We start from the raw sequence: 18,006 nt of genomic DNA, 5'->3' as shown, positions 1-18,006 counted from the left end.
AGGGTGTCAGTCACCCCTCCTTTTCAGCAACCATTTATGAGCAATTGGTTTCACTTCCTCCTTCTTGCTTTCCTCAGGACCCCTTTCAGCCTGCTCCACTGGAAGGGCACTGCTCTGTCACATTTCTCATCTCTTCTGCTCCTACAGCAGGAATGTCATCCTTTGTTTAACACAAAACGTCTGAAGTTTAGTTAGTGGGTGTGGGCTGGTGTAGGTGGGCAGATGCTGGCTGCATGGGTGGTCTCTGTGAGGAAACAGGACTGTCCCATGCTGGACACAGTTCTTTCCACACAGCACCACCATGGGAATGGCTGAGCCCTACTGATAACAGCAGTGGCACCTCTGGGAAAACGTATTTAAGGAAGGGCAAAACCCCTATGTACCAGTAAGAGAGAGAGGAGTGAGGAGAAAAAAAGTGGGGAATACCACTGTGAACAACAAGGTCAAAAAAGGAGGAGGAGATGGAGGTGCTGCAGGTGCTGGAGCAGGGATTTCCCTGTGGCCCATGTGAAGGACCACAGTGGGTGCAAATATCAACAGTATGGCCCATGAAGGACCCCACAATAGAGGAGGTGGATACTTTCTGAAGGAACTGAAGAAAGCATCAGAGACATTTTTGAAGTATTTTGCCTCAACCAAATAAAATCTGTAAAATCTCGGGAAAAATGTTTTTAACTGGTTGGACAGTCTGATATAAAAAGTGTGGGTTTTTCCTCTGGGAATAAAAAACAGACAAAGAAAACCAAGCCAAATAACAAGCTCACAAACCACAACATAACAGAGGAAGCCCGACTATTTGCAAAGGGAGGCACAAAGCAGCAGAACTCAGGGGTTCTTATGCCGCCACTTGCTGCTTCTGCTGCTCTGGAACACTTGCAAGAGGCCGGGTCTTCTGGGGCAGCTCTTTCAGTGCTCGGAGCTCTCCCGAGGGGACCGCGTCGGTCCATAAGAAAATTACACGATTCAGGATTAGTCGGTTTGTATTTACACGCCGTACCAGGCGTTTCGCCTCCAACTTCCACAGCTGAACCCGCACACGCCTCCGGGCGGGAAACAGCGCTCGGAGGAGCGCTGGGTCCAGGAGCAGCCGCCGCCTCCTCCGAGCCGCTCCCGCGGGGCTGGGAAGAACCCTCCGAGGGGCGAGGGAGCGGCGGCGGGCACGGAGCCTCCGCGGGGCGAGGGAGCGGCGGCGGGCACGGAGCCTCCGCGGGGCGAGGGAGCGGCGGCAGTGACAGACACCCCGCGCTGCCCCGCTGGTCCCCAGCCCACTGCCCCGCTGCCTCCGGCGCCGCCCCGCCCGCTGCCGGGCTCCGCCCCGTCCAGGCGCCTCCGCGGGCCGGAGGCGATGGCTGGAGCGGGGACGGGGCGGGGAAGGGGAAGGGAAAGGCGGGGGGAAATGTCGCGGTCGCCCGGGAGACGGAGGAAAACCGGAAGCCGGCGGGGCGGGGCGGCGCGGCGCTGGCGAGCCCTTCCCCGCCGCCAGCCTCTCCCCGCCGGGCGGCGGCAGCAGCGCCATGGGGTGCTTCTTCTCCCGCCGCAGGAAGCCGGCCCAGGGCGGCCAGCAGCAGCTGCAGGGAGCCGGGCAGGATGCGGCGGCCGGCGAGCAGAAGGCGCCGCAGTACAGCTGGGACCTGCGAGCCAAGGTACTGCCCCGGCTGGGGCTGGGGTCTCGCCTCTCTCCATTGGCAGCGTCTCGCCCTCTCCTGCCGCCCGGGGTTTAAGCGGGGTGTGAGCTCTGGCAGGGAGCACGCCTTCCCCGGTCCGCGCGCTTCAGTGCGTTTATTCGAGCAATTAAAAAGTGTTTAGCCTAAGGATTCTACCAGGCGGTCTGGAATTGTGCAAGCGGAGAGGGCGGCGCGCTGGGTGCCGCGGCTGCCCGCGGTGCGAGCGGCGGTCCCCGGTGCGGGGCTGCTCCCGGTGGGACAGCGCCCTGCGGGCAGCAGCTGGGCTGTGACTGTCCCCACGGGTGTCCGCCTGCTGTCGGGATTGCTGGTACAGCGCGGAGTCCCCTGGGTGCGTGCTTCACTGGAGCAAACCGGGATTAATGGCTGGGGATGTGTGCCCGGGCGAGTCCCCACACCTGGCATTGCAGCGGAGGCGCAAAACGCGTGCTGTGTGTCCTGACTGTCTATAGTGATTCTTCCTGCTTGGGTGTTTGCGCTTTTTTTTTTTTTTTCTTCCTTTAAGAGGAAGTAGAACGAGCTTGTTAGCTCTTAAAATGACAGATGAAGACAAACCGTTCCCCATACTGTTACCAGAGCTCCTGGAGAACTCAAGCGGGAAAGCATTTAAATGCTGGATAAAATGTATTTCTTCCTAGCCTCATTTCAAGTTTCACATCCTAAATATATAATGACATTGTAGCTCTACTAGGCCTCTCTTCCTCTCCTCTCCAGCTGCCTGCTGGTGGGGGAAGCAGAAACTGGGGCGATAAACTCAATTGATGTGGTTTCAACAAGCAAAATCCTCAAACCTTTAGGCCATGTTTTACAAGTATAAAAACAAAAATGTGTGAACTTATTTGAATGTTTAGCTTGCATGTTTTTAAAACATGGCCAGTGCTCTAGGGTGTCCCTCAAGTCAGGGTATAGAAAGACTTGATTCAGAGAATAGCCAGCCTTGTTGCTAAGGAGATGATTGTTGTTAACTTGCTGGAAGTAGGCTCAAGCTAACATATGAAACTGTTATAGCACCAACAATCTATCTCTGTGGAGTAAAAAAAGCCAGTCAGTCACGTATTGCATGTAAAACTTCCTCCCTTCTATAAAAGATTCTTTGAAACCAGAAGAATCAGTGAATTTGGGCTGTGCTAGTGAACTGTGTAAACCATCAAATTAGCTGCTTCATTTTGTACTGTACAGCCTAAGAATGGCTATCTAATGTCTAAGTTAATTTTTCTTGCTCTTTGCAGCCTTATTTTTCATTGGGCTTTTTGGGTGCAAGATTAATACATTAAACCAGGAAAGCACCCAGAGTCACCTTAACTTAGGTGAAGGAGTACTGAGCACTTAGTGCACTAAGCTTGCTGATACTGGTTTGTATTAAGTGATGCCCTGTCAGTGTTCATGTAGTAACTTTAAATGTTGTTTGTGATACCTTGTCCTGTTGTCTATTGCTTTCTCATTTCTGATGCTTCACATATATTTATTTCTTTCACAAGTTTGTGTTTGTACACAAAGTTTAATGGAAGTCAGTTGGAAAACTTGTGGCATCAAGACTCCTTTTTTTTTTCCATCAAGTGCATTGAATCATATTCTAAACTCTGAAAACCTCAACTCTGTCAACAGATGTACTAAGTTGTTTTTTTTTGATGTTTTTTTGGGTTGGGGATGTGTTTCTAATTTTAGGCTCTCCTACTTGGTGATGCTGTTGTGGTTATATAGTGCACTCGTACAAGCAGGTTTGGCAATTGTCTGTAGTTTTTGGAAACTATGCTCTGTATGCTCTTACAGGTGACTATGTCTTGCTGCTCAGACACTCCAGCTGTCTTCCTGTAAACTAATGCCATTCTGACATGGCAGAAAAATGTAGGCACAGTTGTGTGCATATTTGTGTGATTTGGGATGTGTAGAGGGGTGGTTGTACCTGATGAATTTCTCCAACAAAACGATTTCTTCTGCTTCTGAAGGACATCATTGCTAGTTGAGCCTATTTTAATCATGTTCTGATGGCAAATGATGATTAGTATTGATACTGCCTGCTAGTGTAGCTCTAGACAAAGATATCCTAGTGACCATGTAACTCTTGTGTAATAGTTCCAAAAATGGACCATGCGGTACAAAATTCTAAATTGAAAATATTATAAGATGATGATAATTGAATTGAAATTAAGAAAAGTATATGAATTCGAGGAGCCTTTTCAAATTTCTGTGTGGCTTTATCAAGTGATGACAGAAGTTTTAAGGTATGCAGAAGTTAATCAAATTTGGAGTGCATTGTAAATCTGGTGGAGTCTCTGTAATGCTTACTGAGCCTTGGGTTCAGAGAACTGTGTGAAGCTTACGTAGAACATGATAGAAAACCAAAGGATGAGATTATCTTGAAAATAGAAAGGAGAAGGATGAGTATTCAGTTTCTTGCTGCTCTGGGATTCTCAATCCAGGCATGTAAATAGAGCACAGTTTATTTCAGAATCTGATATTACTGCTTTGCATCCTGAGGACTTATTATGTCTTTTGATGTCTTTGGGCTGTCATGAGAGTCTCTTCCTGACCAAATGTGGGAGAGGAGCTTGGTGGTGACCAGTCCTTCTCAGCCTCCTTCAGCTAGCTTTCCACATGGATTGTTTTCCTTTCCTACTGTATGGCTATCAGCAGTAACTGAATGTGGGTGTGTACAGACAGGAACTGAGGATTTTGTGTCTTGTGATGGCAGATACACTCATGACCTCCACAGGAGAAGAAACAAAATAGCTGCATCATCTTTTTTGCTGTTGTCTCATGTTCAAGTAGGTAGGATTAGATTTATTATGACCACAGTGGCATTTAGAGGTTAGAGGGACTTTCCTTCCCAGATTTTTTTTTTTTTTTTACTTTCAGGAGGAACAAGTGAAGTTTTGTTTTATATCGACTGACTTGCAACTTTACTGGTTTAGTTGATAGGAAACATGCAGTGATCATTGTTATTGTGCTATGTAGCTGTATTTAAACAGTTAAAAAACCTCAAGAGGTTTAACTTTTTTCCTAAATCACAGATAATATTTTGTTAGTTACCTTACACTTGACGATTCTTCATGAGTCATCTGATCTGACTCGGGTATCTTGAATTGTCTAGATCTTGTTTAGGTAGCCATTTTGTATTTTATTTTGGAATATTGATAAAATAACTTTTTTCTTTGAACAATGAATTATTTTGTCTTTAAATCCAATGTGTCTCCCTTATGCTTCCTGGTGCACCAGACAAACTACTGCTGTATTTCTCAAAATGTGGTCAGATCAGCTGGGAAACAGTCAGAAGCTTGATGTTAAGCCATATTTCCAGTTAGATCAAATGCAGACCTGTGGCAGGTCTGGTTTCTTTCTTCTTTCACTTTTTCTGTATGCAGTATTTGACAGTGTTTGGTTGAATGTGGATAACCATTTTATGCTGTTATGGGCATTGTGGGAAAGCATGAAGATTCCCAAGAATAGAATAAAATGAGCATCCAGGCTATTGTATTGGCCACTTTTAAAGTCAGGGTATGCAGGAGATGCTCCAAAATTAAAAAATGTTTGCTAGTGACAGGAACCTGCACTATTCTTTCCACCTTTTCTTGTGCAAGAATCTTGAAATCTACCAGTGGCTGAGTAACTTCAACAAGCAATCTCCAGAAGATGTTGCAACTCATTACTTGAGGGCACCAAACCCATGCAAGTATGAATATGCAGAAGTGTCTAGGCCTGGGAATGCACTTTTCTTTCTTATTTCCCGTATGTTAATTCCCCTGCTGACAAAAATAGTGCTTAAAGCTTCTTAAGTTGGCATGCTTACCCTATAGCTGCAGCTTTTAATGTCACTGGGTCAGCAGCCAACTTTTGTATGTCATCAGCTGTATATAAGTTCATTTCCAAAATGCCATCTTTAGTAACTTAGAGAAATAGGGGATGATTTTTTTGAGAATTATATTTAAAAGAGAAAACCTTAATGCAAGTGATTTAGAAACACTTTACAAACTGTTTGTTCAGCGGCCTAGACACAGGTAACTGGAGGAGAACTGTAACCTGTTAAGAACAGCAGTAACTTCTCATATTTGTAGGGGCATGTCACTGTTGACTGAAACTCTTTCCCTGGTGGACCCTGTGAAAAAGTCTTGCTAAGACATGAACTCATACCAGAAACACCTCAAGATACTGAGATCCTTTATAATCTAGGTATAGTTATGATTCTAGGTATTGTTATCACTAATAACTGTGAAGATCTAGTACTTCCAAGTCTTTTTCCAAATGGGAGCTGCTCAGTTTTGGCTCCAGTAAACTGGATAATGGTGGCTGAAGAGAGGTAGGTCATGTGCAGCTTTCATATAGCCTCTGACCTTCTTGCAGGATAAGCAGGAAGGAAAGCTGCTTAATGCACCTTGCAGTTGTAACAGGATGTCCTAGAGCTGTAAACAGCCATGACAAACTCATTTGCCTTCACTTCTCTCCTTTTGTTTGTTCTTTTAAAATCCTTGCTCCTTACAATTTGTCCTCTAGCCCTTTGTAACAGACTCCTCACCATTGTAATTGCTAATGACCCAAGATTAGGCTTCTGTGCCTGTTTTGAGATGAAAAAAAAAATTAGCCTTGTTAGAAGGGTTAACTTTCATCATCACATCTGGTTATTTTTAGGTCATTCTATGGAGTAATTCCTGAACATGCACATAACCACTTCAGTTAAAGGTTTCAACTCCTGAGCTGTGCTAATATCTATTAATGTATGACTCTTATCTACTCTAAGAACTCTTTAAATTCAGCTGAAAATATTGGAAGTTACTGCTATGAAACTGTCACCTTTTGAACTCATATTAGCCTGGGGAAAAAAAAAAAAAAAACCAAACCTGGTAAGGGCTGGAGAGTAAAGCGTGTGTCTGGGTGAGATGGGTGGAAGTGGACAATGTTTTTTTTTAAACTTTATCCAAATACAAAGGACAAGTAGATGAGTTATCAAATAGTTGAGTTTTCCTGACCTGCCACATGCTTAAGCTTTTACAGCCAATGGAGCACCAAAGGAATGGGCAGAGAAATGTACATAGCCCTGGTTATGGTTGTACAAGATTGCAGATGTTACTTTCTTCTGTGTCTTTTGGCTTTCCTAGCCTGCTTTCTCTGCTATGTTGCCAATACAGGGCTTAAGAAGCAGTTGTTCACTGTTAGGGGAGGGAAGGTGGTTGCAGTGATTTAATATTAACCTGTTGATGATATCTGAAAACTTCAGCGATGGTGAATATGAACTAAGCAGCTGAGAGAGCTGTGGATGTTGAGTTGGAAGAAAAGGAGGCTCAGGGGAGACCTTATTGCTCTCTAAAAGCACCTGAAAAGGAGGCTGAAGGAGGTCAGGGTTGGTCTCTTCTCCCAAGTGCCTAGTGATAGGACAAGATGAAAAGGCCTCAAGTTGCTCTGGGGAAGGCTTAGATTGGGCATTAGGAGAAATTTCTTGATGGAAGGAGTTGGAACAGGCATCCCAGGGAAGTGGTTGAGTCACCATCCCTGGAGGTATTTAAAAGATGTGTAGATGTGGCAGCTGGGGACATGGTTTAATGGTGGACTTGGCAGTGTCAGGTTAATGGTTGCACTTGATGGACTTGGAGGCCTTTTCCAATTTAAACTATTCTGTAATCCTATGAGTATATAAGGTGTTGATGATGCATCCTCAAAATCATAGTTCCACCTTCAAGCCTGTTTCTCTGTTGTGTTTCTTTTATCCAGGAGAAGTAAAATATTTATATCTGCTATAGTCTTATTATTCCCTCCTCTCAGGGCCAATAACCCAGTGGGGAGAGAGAGCATCAAATCTATTTCATGTAGTCTCTCCAGTCTATTCTGCAGTGTTATTCAATAAATGCTTCTAGTCTTTAAAAAGATATTTGGAAAGCAAAATTAAAGGAAATGTGCAAATTCCCTGGCATGGCAAACAAACTGAGAAGTAAAAGCTGAGTCAGGGTGGAACTGTTCTGGAAAACAGGCAAATAAAGAGGAGTTCCTGAATCTGATAGTAAGTTGAACTTTTATTGGTTACTGTTCTTATTCAAAAACTCTCATTTGAAATTTTCTGTAAGCTGTGAGTTTGTTGACCAGTGTTTTTCACCTAGGCCTAAATAAAATTGCCAAGTAAAGTTTGACACATCCTTGCAAAGACCACTGGGTAGGATAAGTTAGTGCTGCTTCAGAAGTTTGTAGAGCAGAGCAATTCAGAAAGATGTGCTTAGGTTCCAAGTTTAAAAAAACCTGTAAGTTCTGGAAACACTGAACTTCTTATTCCTAAGAGAAGTAGCTGTTCCTCTATGTGTGTCTTTTGAAAGTAGTAAGTCTGTCTCCCATGGTTATTTAAAAAACTCAAAGACCTAACATGCAGAAATACACAAACACACATTAATGTTCTAGGAGATGCCTGGGAAGAATATATACAAAAGCAATTTTAATATTTATATTCTCAAGTAAGAGAGATCATGAGGGTTAATAACTTGTGTATGGATCAAATATGTAACATTACTTGAGACTAAAGACCTTGGAGAGTTTGAATCCAAAGTATGCTGTGTGACTGAGTCTCCATGAGGTATTCTTTATCTTTTGAGTCTCCCAGTTTTATTTGTAACACTTCCAGCTAACTTTCCTGGATGTGTACTGTTAAATATGACTGAGGAGAGAATTCTAGGAAGCCATCTTCATTGCCTCAACTTGCATTTTATTTGGAAGATTCATCATCTGCAAATCTTTCTTGTCTGAAGATCATATATGTTGCATAGAATGGAATACATTTTATCAACTGATAGAGATTTTTAGTTTCCTTTGGCTGTTCCAGTCAAAATCTACCTAGTCTGTTTTCATGAATGTCTGGTTTATGCCTTTTGCTGGTCTCTAAATATTGTGTCAATGTTTGACATGCTAGGACGAAGCATTTTTAGAAATTAGACTGCACTGAAACTGTGGTAACGCATGTTACAGCAAATTTTAGGAGCCTGAAGGCTGATAATCAAACAGCAGGTTGGTGAAGTGGTCTTGTGTTTGTCATTCACTGGTACACTTCTAAGTGCTATTTTAATGAGCTTTCACAAGAGGGCAGAATAGAATTTGCTCCAGGAATTGTAGTTGGCTTGAGAGTTAACTTATATCTAGAAATAAGCCAGCTCAGATTCCTTAGGTTTTAGGACAGCATGGGCCATGTTATTCATTCTTTCCACCTGTATTACATCCATCCTAGGTGCTGTGTGGCTCATGAGTTGCTGCTGCCTAAAGGAAAGTCCCAGGGAAAGCCACAGCCTCCCTCAAGCATTCTGCCCCAGCGAGAGGGATGCTGGAGTGTGGAGAGATCTGCAAACATGTCCCCTGTACCACCACTGCCAGTTTTTTCTTCTTGGACATAGCTAAAACAATCTTGTATGTTTTGTTAGCCCAAAAATCTTGTCTTTGTTAGCACAAGATAATGCTGTGGCACAGAGTAATGAGTCTGTGTAGTTTGCAAACATAGTAGATAGAGAAGATACTGCTTGACAGCAATAAGGTTTCCTTGCAAGGCCTTGAGTGTGATAAAATATGACCAAGATAACTACTCAAAAAGGAAATACTGTGTATCTCCGGCTTTATGAATCTTTAAGTATGTTGGACAATTTATTTATTGCAGTTACTACTTTACCCAGAACCCTCATCCTTGTTGAAACAGTTCAGAGTCCACAGTTAAAACTAGCTCCCCTTACCCCTTAATTAAAGGACAAGCTGAGTTTTTTTTTGTTTTTTTTTTTTTTAATTTTAATTCCTGTGGAGCATCTCAGAAGTGTAGTCTCACTTCTTAGTTTAGCTAAAAGAATTACTTCTGATCTTTCATCACTCCTTTAAGACTCTTGTGGCAGTTTTTTCTGTATAATTCAGTGGTACTTCAATCAATAGTGCAAATCAATGGGCATTTAGCATAATATTCTCACATTTGAAGACTTTAACCTTTTTTTCTTAATTTTATTCCTCCTTCAGATTGATCCCAAAGATTACACTTTCTCTGGACTTAAAAATGAAACTGTGGGTCGACTGCCTGGAAAAGTAGCAGGGCAACAATTTGTCATCCAGGACTGCGAGGACTGCAAAATCTACATATTTGACCATTCTGCTACAATCACGATTGACGACTGTGTCAATTGCCAAATCTTTTTGGGACCAATAAAAGGCAGCGTGTTTTTCCGTGACTGCAAAGATTGTAAATGTGTGGTTGCCTGTCAACAGTTCCGTGCACGGGACTGCAGGAAGCTGGAGGTGTTCTTGTGCTGTGCCACCCAGCCCATTATTGAATCCTCCACAGGTATGAAATTTGGATGTTTCCAGTACTATTACCCCGAGCTTGCTCTGCAATTTAAAGATGCTGGTCTGAGTATCTTCAATAACACATGGAGCAACATCCACGACTTTACTCCTGTGTCTGGAGAAAATAACTGGGGCCTTTTGCCTGAAACTGCTGTAGTCCAAGATTATGTTCCTCTGCCCAGCTCTGAGGAGCTGAAAGCTGTCAGGGTTTCTACTGATGCTACAAAGAGCATAGTACCAATAACTCAAGGGCAGAGACAGAAAAACAGCGATGAATCGTGTTTGGCTGTGTTTTTTGCTGGTGACTACACAACTGCAAATGCCAGGAAGTTAATTGATGAGGTAAGCAACCTTTGTCTTCATTCAGGTTTTTCAATTCCTAATTAGACTTTTCTCTGAACAGCCTCTGATTCTCCCTGAAGGGAGAATATAAAGGCTCAGTTTGTCTACTGACCATACTGATCAACTGCATTGTTTAAAACCTTAAAGCAAGATAGGAGACCGAATCTCATTTGATCAGTCAGTTGCTTTACAGTTGACATCCTGTGAGTGGCACATCTATGCTCTAACAGTTCTGGTGTACTTTTCCATCATGGCACTGCAAAGCCATGGCCTGAAGAAAATGTGCAGTTGATTGAATGAACTTGGTCAAATATAGAGTAAGTGACTGGAAATGCTTGTGAAAGGGACATAACAGATTAATTTGTTAGCTTATTGTCCTGAAAGTCTCAGCTAACAAAAGTCTGTCATGAAAGTTTCTCCAGTACTAACAGAAACTCTTAAAAAAAAATAAAAAAAGCAAAAAAAAAAAGGTGTTTAAATGTATCCCCTGTGTCATCTGGTGTTGGAACATTTTTTCTGAAAGGGGCAGTGAATGTTTGTCATGGATAGTCAGGTGTCTTCAATGACTTAAACAGCGCTTTTTTATTGATTTTTTTTTTTTCCCTTCTTAGTCTTTTTAATTTTTTCTGCCTGTGAGAGAGCAGCTTCCAAGCTTGGCTGAATTTGTACTTTCCTGGGGCTAAAACCTGGGAGTGGCTGGCTGCTTTCACCATCCTGAAGTGCCAAGGATGTCACAGAGCAGAGCCAGTAACCATGGGCTACAAAATCTGAGAGTGTTATCTGCAAAAGCTGCTGATCACAGTGTTCTGTAATCAACTAAACATGTGGTGGAGCTCTTTCCCTTGGGTTTTTGTCTGCAAGGAAAGAAAGCTGTAGGGTATCTCCTTGCCTCCTCACTGCCCAGTTGGACTTTTATGAGACTGAGCTACTGAGTTACTTGGGTGTAGGGAGATAATGATACTTATGGGTGGTTTCTTTTCTGATGAAGCAATAGCTATGGGAGGAGGGTAATAGATGTGTTCTCCTCTGTTAGTAGTCATTTAGAAGTTGGAGTTAAGAAGATGCCAAAGGACTAGTTAGTGAGTTTCTGTGGAAATCTAGCTGCTCTGTAGATTAATGGATGTTTTGGAAGTAAAAATGTATTTGCTCCTTTCCCACATGCTTTTACTTTCATATTAGAATTGGAGTAAAAATGTGGGGGTGGGATGTGTATATGTGTTTTCAAACGTTGTTAACTGTTGTTCCAAAACCGAAAACTTCAGCAGTGGATAGAAGAGAGTTTGAGCTAATGCTTGACTGAACTATTTATACTATTGCAGACTAAAGAGAACTGACTGCTTGTTTCCAGATGCTGAATGCCTTTAACTCCCATTAGTTTCTGCATGTGAGGGATTGTGAGGAAAAACATATAACCCTGGGCCCTAATATCTAAAACAAAAACATTCACATTTATTCCTCTAGGTACACTAGGGCAGAGGAGAAAATCTGGATGAATGGAATGAAAATAAACAGAAGTGTAGAAAAAGCAAATGGTTTCTGCAAAGGGCAGAAAGGGTCCCTTTGCTCTGAGACTTAATTCATATGCGAAAAATGAGTCTATGACAGTGTAATCTGGATACTCAAGTTGAACTCTGCCTTGGAAGCATTTTTAACACAAATTCTTTCTCTGTTAACAGATGACTAGTAAAGGCTTTCAGCTGGTACAGACTAAAGAAGTTGTAATGAAGGCAGAGGATGCTCACAGAGTTTTTCAGCAGAGTGCATTAGAATTCATTCCACTGCTGGAAAATGGTGAGTTTGTGTTTTCTTTCTCCTCTTGATACAGAAATCTGTCACTAGAGAGTTCTGGAGAAGAAAGAAGAATGAAGAACAAATTTGTATTTGAAGGGCATAGTGTAAAACCGGTTGAGATGAGTTTTGGAAGTCTCAGTTAGGCCCTAAACCAGCCAAAAATCCTGAAGGCATCAGAAACAAGTTATTTCACATGTATTTTGTGTTTCTGCTCCCCCTCTAGTGGTCCAACTGCATAGCTCAGGAGCAGTGGCACATGCAGATCTGCCTGGAGTGGTCAAAAAAAGCTCATGCTTTTAGACTCCTTCTAACTTGTCACCAGTGCTGCTCAACCACTGAGCTGTTGTTCACTGTTTCTGTATAAATGATTTAAGCAAATCAATATAGATGTACATAAAGCAGACAAGTGTTTTAAATTCTTGTTTGTAACTTTGTACTGCCAGAGCATTTCAAAAGCCTTTCTATTGATATGACCACTGCTGGGTTTTGTATCTTCCTACAGAAGTACTGACATCTTATCACCTGTTATATGCTAAAGTTCACTACACATTTCCAAACTTGGTAGCAACATGCAGGTTTTTTAATGGTGACATAAGAGGTCTGTGATGCTCTTTGTAAGAACAGGACAAAAGCTATTGCACTTAAAAGATGATAGTCTAGCTTATGGGTTATATTGCAGTCATAGGAAGAAATACCATGTTCAGAATGAAACCAGAGAAAGCAGATCTGCAAATAGTGGGTGAGAACAAGTCTAAAAATCAGACAATTCGCTATCTTGGGACTGAGGCAAAAATGCTTGAATGACTCAGTCCCACTCCAGATGTCTCTGAAATGGCTCACTATTTGAGCAGCCTAGTCTGACTCACTTCCATGATGCCTTGCACTCCTTAGCATTTTTGTGCTATTGCTGCCTTTCAAGAACTAAAAACTGGAATCCTGACCAAATCTCTTAAAAAAAAAAAAAAAAAAAAAAGGGGGGGGGGCATGGAATTGCTGATAACCATTGTTGGTCTTTTTGTTTTTTCTTTTTTTTTTTTTGGTTAATGTGTTGAAGTCTTTTTAATTCTTTATCTGCTGTTATGGAGTTGCTCAAGCAAAAAAAAAAAAAAATCACGCTTCTTGCAAGCTTCACAATTCCCTATGGGTTGAGAAATCTACTGTTTCAATGCCAAGCTTAAAAGCACTATTGATTTTAGATGAAACTGTTTTCTAGGTCCAGTGGTTGCTTTGGAATTCAACGGAGATGGTGCTGTAGAACAATGTCAAAGCACTATAAATGAAGTTTTTAGTGGGACCAAGGTAAGCTGGTGTATTGCTTTATTCACAGCCAATATTACAGAATGTCTGAGCTATTTCACAGTCAAGATACAGTGTTGACATACTACACAATATTGTTAGGTTAATGGGTAGTAAAACTGGAATATGCTTTTGTTGTTGTTTCGGGTTTTTGTACTCAAAGTATGAGTTACTTGCTGGTAACAAGAAAATTGTCCTAGGAAAGAGAGTTCTGAATCCCCACATCCACTGAAAAATACAATATTTCCACTTAAAACTGTTATTTCACATAATAGCAAAATCAAGTTCTATAATTATAGTGCAAAAAAGTTTCACTTCAAGTCTTGGATTTAGTCACTTAACTTTGTGGTGTCCTGTCTACTAAACCATGAGAAAGATAATATGATGGGATTTCAGTTTTTCTCCATGTTTACTTTTGCTCTGTAGGATACCACAGAATGCCTTCCTTCAAAGACAGTGTTCCTTTTTTCTTCTGTCAGCTTCTTTCCCTTTAGCTTCCTTTCACTACACCTACTATTTCCTTACTGTTCCCTTTCTCTACATGGTAATGGTTTTGAGAAAGTTTATGAACATTTAGAGCACTCCTGATAACAGGAGAGTGACAAACCCTGTGCTTTCAGGCAGTTGTTCAAAGAAGACTAGAATGTCTTTGAGACATAGCATCCATGCAGCTCCTTGCTGTCTTTCAGTTCTTTTAAAAAGACTTACTTGGAACTAGGCTGCCCAATTGCTGGAATCCAGTCATCTTGTAATAAGTCATCTAGTTTAATTTTTTTGATTGAGGCTAATGCTTGAATACTAAGATGGGTGAACAGCCACAGAGTTCTCTGTTACACTCAACTGTTTGAGTATTTCCAAGACAGTTGTTGTTCATTTGCTGAAAGCTTTCAAAGGAGAGTGTCCTGGAGCTTGGGCATTTGAAGAATGCAAAAGTAATTGAAGTAACTTTTTAAAAAATAGTCAGCTGCTGGAGAAGCAATGAAGTTTTTTTGAGGGTAATACAGCACAAGGAAATCTTTCTTACAAACACTCCTTTTCTCTTAAAGGAAAGGGTTTTGTATATTTATTTTTCCCCCACTCTCCTGGTCGTGTTGACTTTACCAATCAAAATACATCTAAATGGACACTAACTGAAGCTGTGACCCTGGAATAAGGAAGCCCCAAACTCCTGATCCTGAAGGCAAGGGTTAATGCAGCCAGCATGTGTGCTAGGAAAGGGTGACAATAACAAACTGTGGATGCATCAGGGCTGAGAGAATACTAGGATTTGTTCTGTAACACAGTGGGAACCAACAGAGTTGTCTCTCATGAAATGCAAAACTAAAATTAAGCATTACTGATTCCAAATGAGCACAACTGCTTTTACTGATGCAGAACTATTTTCTCATTTAACAAAACAGGTTTTTGTATCGGAAAGCAAAGCTTCAGCATCTCAAGATGTAGACAATTTCTACAATTTTGCTGACATGCAGATGGGAATGTGAAGTTTAGCATGAAGGTGCTCACATACGGTTTGTCTCAGCACTTGGATGTCACTTGGCTTGAGTAGCACAGCAGTTTTGTCATTTAGTTTTGTATTTTTCATATATCCCTTTTATAAAGCCACTGGTGTTTTTTAATACCACATTATCTGAACTGGAGTAAACTGCATAGATAGCCATGTTCATTGTGTTTGGAACCTAAATTTAACTTCAAAAGCAATTGAGCTTTTCTACTAACTTTTTTACAGTGATTTCTAAACATCTATTGACACTTGAATGTTTCTTGACAACATCTAATGGTTATACATATTTTAAAAGTGCAATGATGATCCAAGTTCGATGCAGTAGTAATATAGTAGACATATTGTTTGGAAAGTGTATTTATGTGAAACTTGCCCTTCAAAATTTTCCCACATGCAAATTCGTTTTCACTGGGGGTCCAGGAAGGAAGCTGTAGTCGTTGACTTTTTCTGAAAGCTTAGTCTGAAAGGAATTTTGTAACATGTTTTCAAAAGCAGTTTGTGACTTTGGCTTACTCTGCTTCAGCACACTTTTTGAATAAAGTTGTTTGCAGCAGCATTTATGGTAAGAGTTGTCACAGCAGCATTCTGGTAAGTGAGCACTTGCCAGGCTTTCTGCTTTGAGGTGAATCTTGAGCATGAGTGCTCTGCTGAAGCTACTCTAAGGTCTGCTCAGGTTCTTTGGCAGTACTGCTGCCTCTGGCATTGCCAGCTCACACATGGGGAGGTTTCTTTGCATTTGGAGCAATAAACCTCTGGCATATTGTTGTTTGCTAGAAGGGACGTAGCCAGCAGTCAGAGAAAGACTTTGATGGCATTAAAAACCCCTTCTTCCTTGCTAGACCCCAGGAAAAGGCTTTTATATGCAGAAGTAATAAAGAAAGTGCTGTAAAGTGCTACACACTGCCATAGGATTTATTTTGTATTAATTCTAAAGACAGACTGAAGAAGTGCTACCAGCATTTTGTGAGATTCATTTGAATATGTGCACTCATAATGCTTATTGCTAAATAACGTATATTTTTTAGAATGAAAATCTATGTGGGTATTAAATACATGATTGATTTATTTTTGCATATTATATCCTTACTGATTTTTCTACATGAACTTGCAGCTTAAGTCCAGGTTTACAAGCCCTCTGTAATACTTGAACCAATTGTGCATGCAGACACACAAAACCAAATTTCATAATTAAAACATGGCTTGCCAGTTTGCATAGCCTTCACAATTCATTCAATGGATTGGGCATGTGTTGAGGTGCTAAAGCAATTTCCTCATTATGGTCATCCATCAAAAGGGAAGATCTTGCAAATCTTAACTGAAAATGAGTCTTGACTCATCAGTTTCACAGCTCTGGAGCTCCAAAGTGGGTGGCTAAAAACACATCTCTATTTTTTTTTTTTTTAGTTAGTACATGAAAGAATCTCTTCTGAAATTCATAATTCTGTAATGCACAAGAGAGGTTCTAAACTGTCATTTTGTTGCTACTGGGCAAATGCTTGCTGTTAGTTTAAACTAGAGAATATGTTCTTAGGACTTCTTGATGTAATTATGCATAGATTAAATATGGAAGAATATCTCCTGAATAAACAAAACAATTGGTGTACTGGAGGTAAGAAAATTTCTACTTCTTTGAAATGTTTTTATTTGACAAAGTGAAATAAAATCAAGCCAGTACCAGAATTCAACTGGTAGCAGAAATTACCACTTACTTGCACTTAGCCAGCAAGGATTGATTTTTTTTTTTTTTTTTTTTTTTTTTTGGTAAGTGTGAAGTGAGATTGTAAAAAGAACTAAAATTTTTATCTTGCTTTCCAAAGTACTACCACAACTCATCACTCAACATTTACAGGAATTAATCTAGACAAGTACAGTAAATGTATTATTTTGGTATGGACAGTACATTGAAATTGTATAATGTACTTCAGAGCCATCATTGTGTGATTTGTATCAGCAGTACATATACCAAACTACCTTGGTCTCTAAACTTTTATATATATTATTTCCAAAGTTACATGCTGACACTTGATTATGTGTATGTTTATAGCTTATTTTTTGTATCATCAACCTGCTCTGGAAACAAAGTGCTAAACAGACTTTTGTGGCTCCTTTTGCTGGAGAACAGGATGATTAATTGAAAATTAATCTAGGCTTGAATCAGTGGAATAACTTTTCTACATGCTGGGAAAGAGCAGTGTTGCTTTTTGTTTTTAACATGGATGTTCTGTTTACCGACATCAAGAATTTTTAATTAAAAAATCCCTAAATAATGAAGGAACTTCTCAATACAATTATTTATCTATCTTTTGATTTCCATTTCTTGCTAGCAGAAGCTTAAGAAGCTAACTTCTAGCTTAAGAGTCAGGAATTCTTTGCATTACAGAATGGTACGTGTTTCATGTATTCTTTGTACATTTCTTGTGTAGCTTTTAATGTAATTTGTATTACACTGTGAATGTGATTCATAATAAACATTTGAAATATTTGAACCCTGGACTCTGAAGACTTTTTGAAATTATAGTATATTGAAAAATATAATTACATTTCATTAGGTATAAAAACTGATTTCTATGTTTAAACAGGGACATATCTTGAAATAGATACTCATAGCTAATCAAAAATAAGCATTAACTCTCTAGGCATTCATCCTCTGAAAAAGGTGATTTTTTTGACAGCAGAGATTTTTTCCTCAGGCGGAGATTTTAGTGGTTATAATAATTTAGAAAGCAGGTCCATTTAATATCTGAAAACCAATAAAATCCTCCTGAAAATAGGTAAACATTTAATAAATTTCCAAATGTGGCTTTAAACTGGTCAGAAATGTGACTCTTCCAAGCAGAGATGGTCTAGGGTACTCTCACTAAGCATAAATATTTGGAAAGAAAATAAAGTACTGTATCAATACAATTGTCTTTTGAATATATTGAATAAAATTGTGAAGCTTTAAAGTATCAAAGCTTTTGGTTTACCTTTAGCTATTATTGTACAATTTTACAGTTAAAAACCATCTTGCTATCCTAGTTGGATCCAAGTTGCCTAATAATATTCTTTTGTGTAGTGTCTGAGTCATAGCAAAGCTGCCCTTAAATATTTTCACCATTTTTACCAATCCCT

The 18,006-nt window shown here is 40.5% G+C and overlaps 1 protein-coding gene across 1 annotated transcript; it reads left to right on the top strand.

Annotated features, from left to right (window-relative positions):
* Positions 1-1,441: 1,441 nt before the first annotated feature.
* RP2 (RP2 activator of ARL3 GTPase) lies at positions 1,442-17,381 on the top strand. The gene is made up of 5 exons (XM_079309716.1): positions 1,442-1,643; positions 9,639-10,304; positions 11,981-12,095; positions 13,309-13,394; positions 14,792-17,381. The coding sequence occupies exons 1-5, from the start codon at positions 1,515-1,517 to the stop codon at positions 14,873-14,875; spliced, it is 1,080 nt and encodes a 359-aa protein (XP_079165842.1). The 5' UTR covers positions 1,442-1,514; the 3' UTR covers positions 14,876-17,381.
* The last annotated feature ends 625 nt before the right edge of the window (positions 17,382-18,006 follow it).

The sequence above is a fragment of the Erithacus rubecula genome (assembly GCF_903797595.1).
Source record: "Erithacus rubecula genome assembly, chromosome: 1".
Lineage (NCBI taxonomy): Eukaryota > Metazoa > Chordata > Aves > Passeriformes > Muscicapidae > Erithacus > Erithacus rubecula.
The sequence above is the reverse complement of the archived record's forward strand: the minus strand, read 5'-3'. Positions and strand labels throughout refer to the sequence as shown.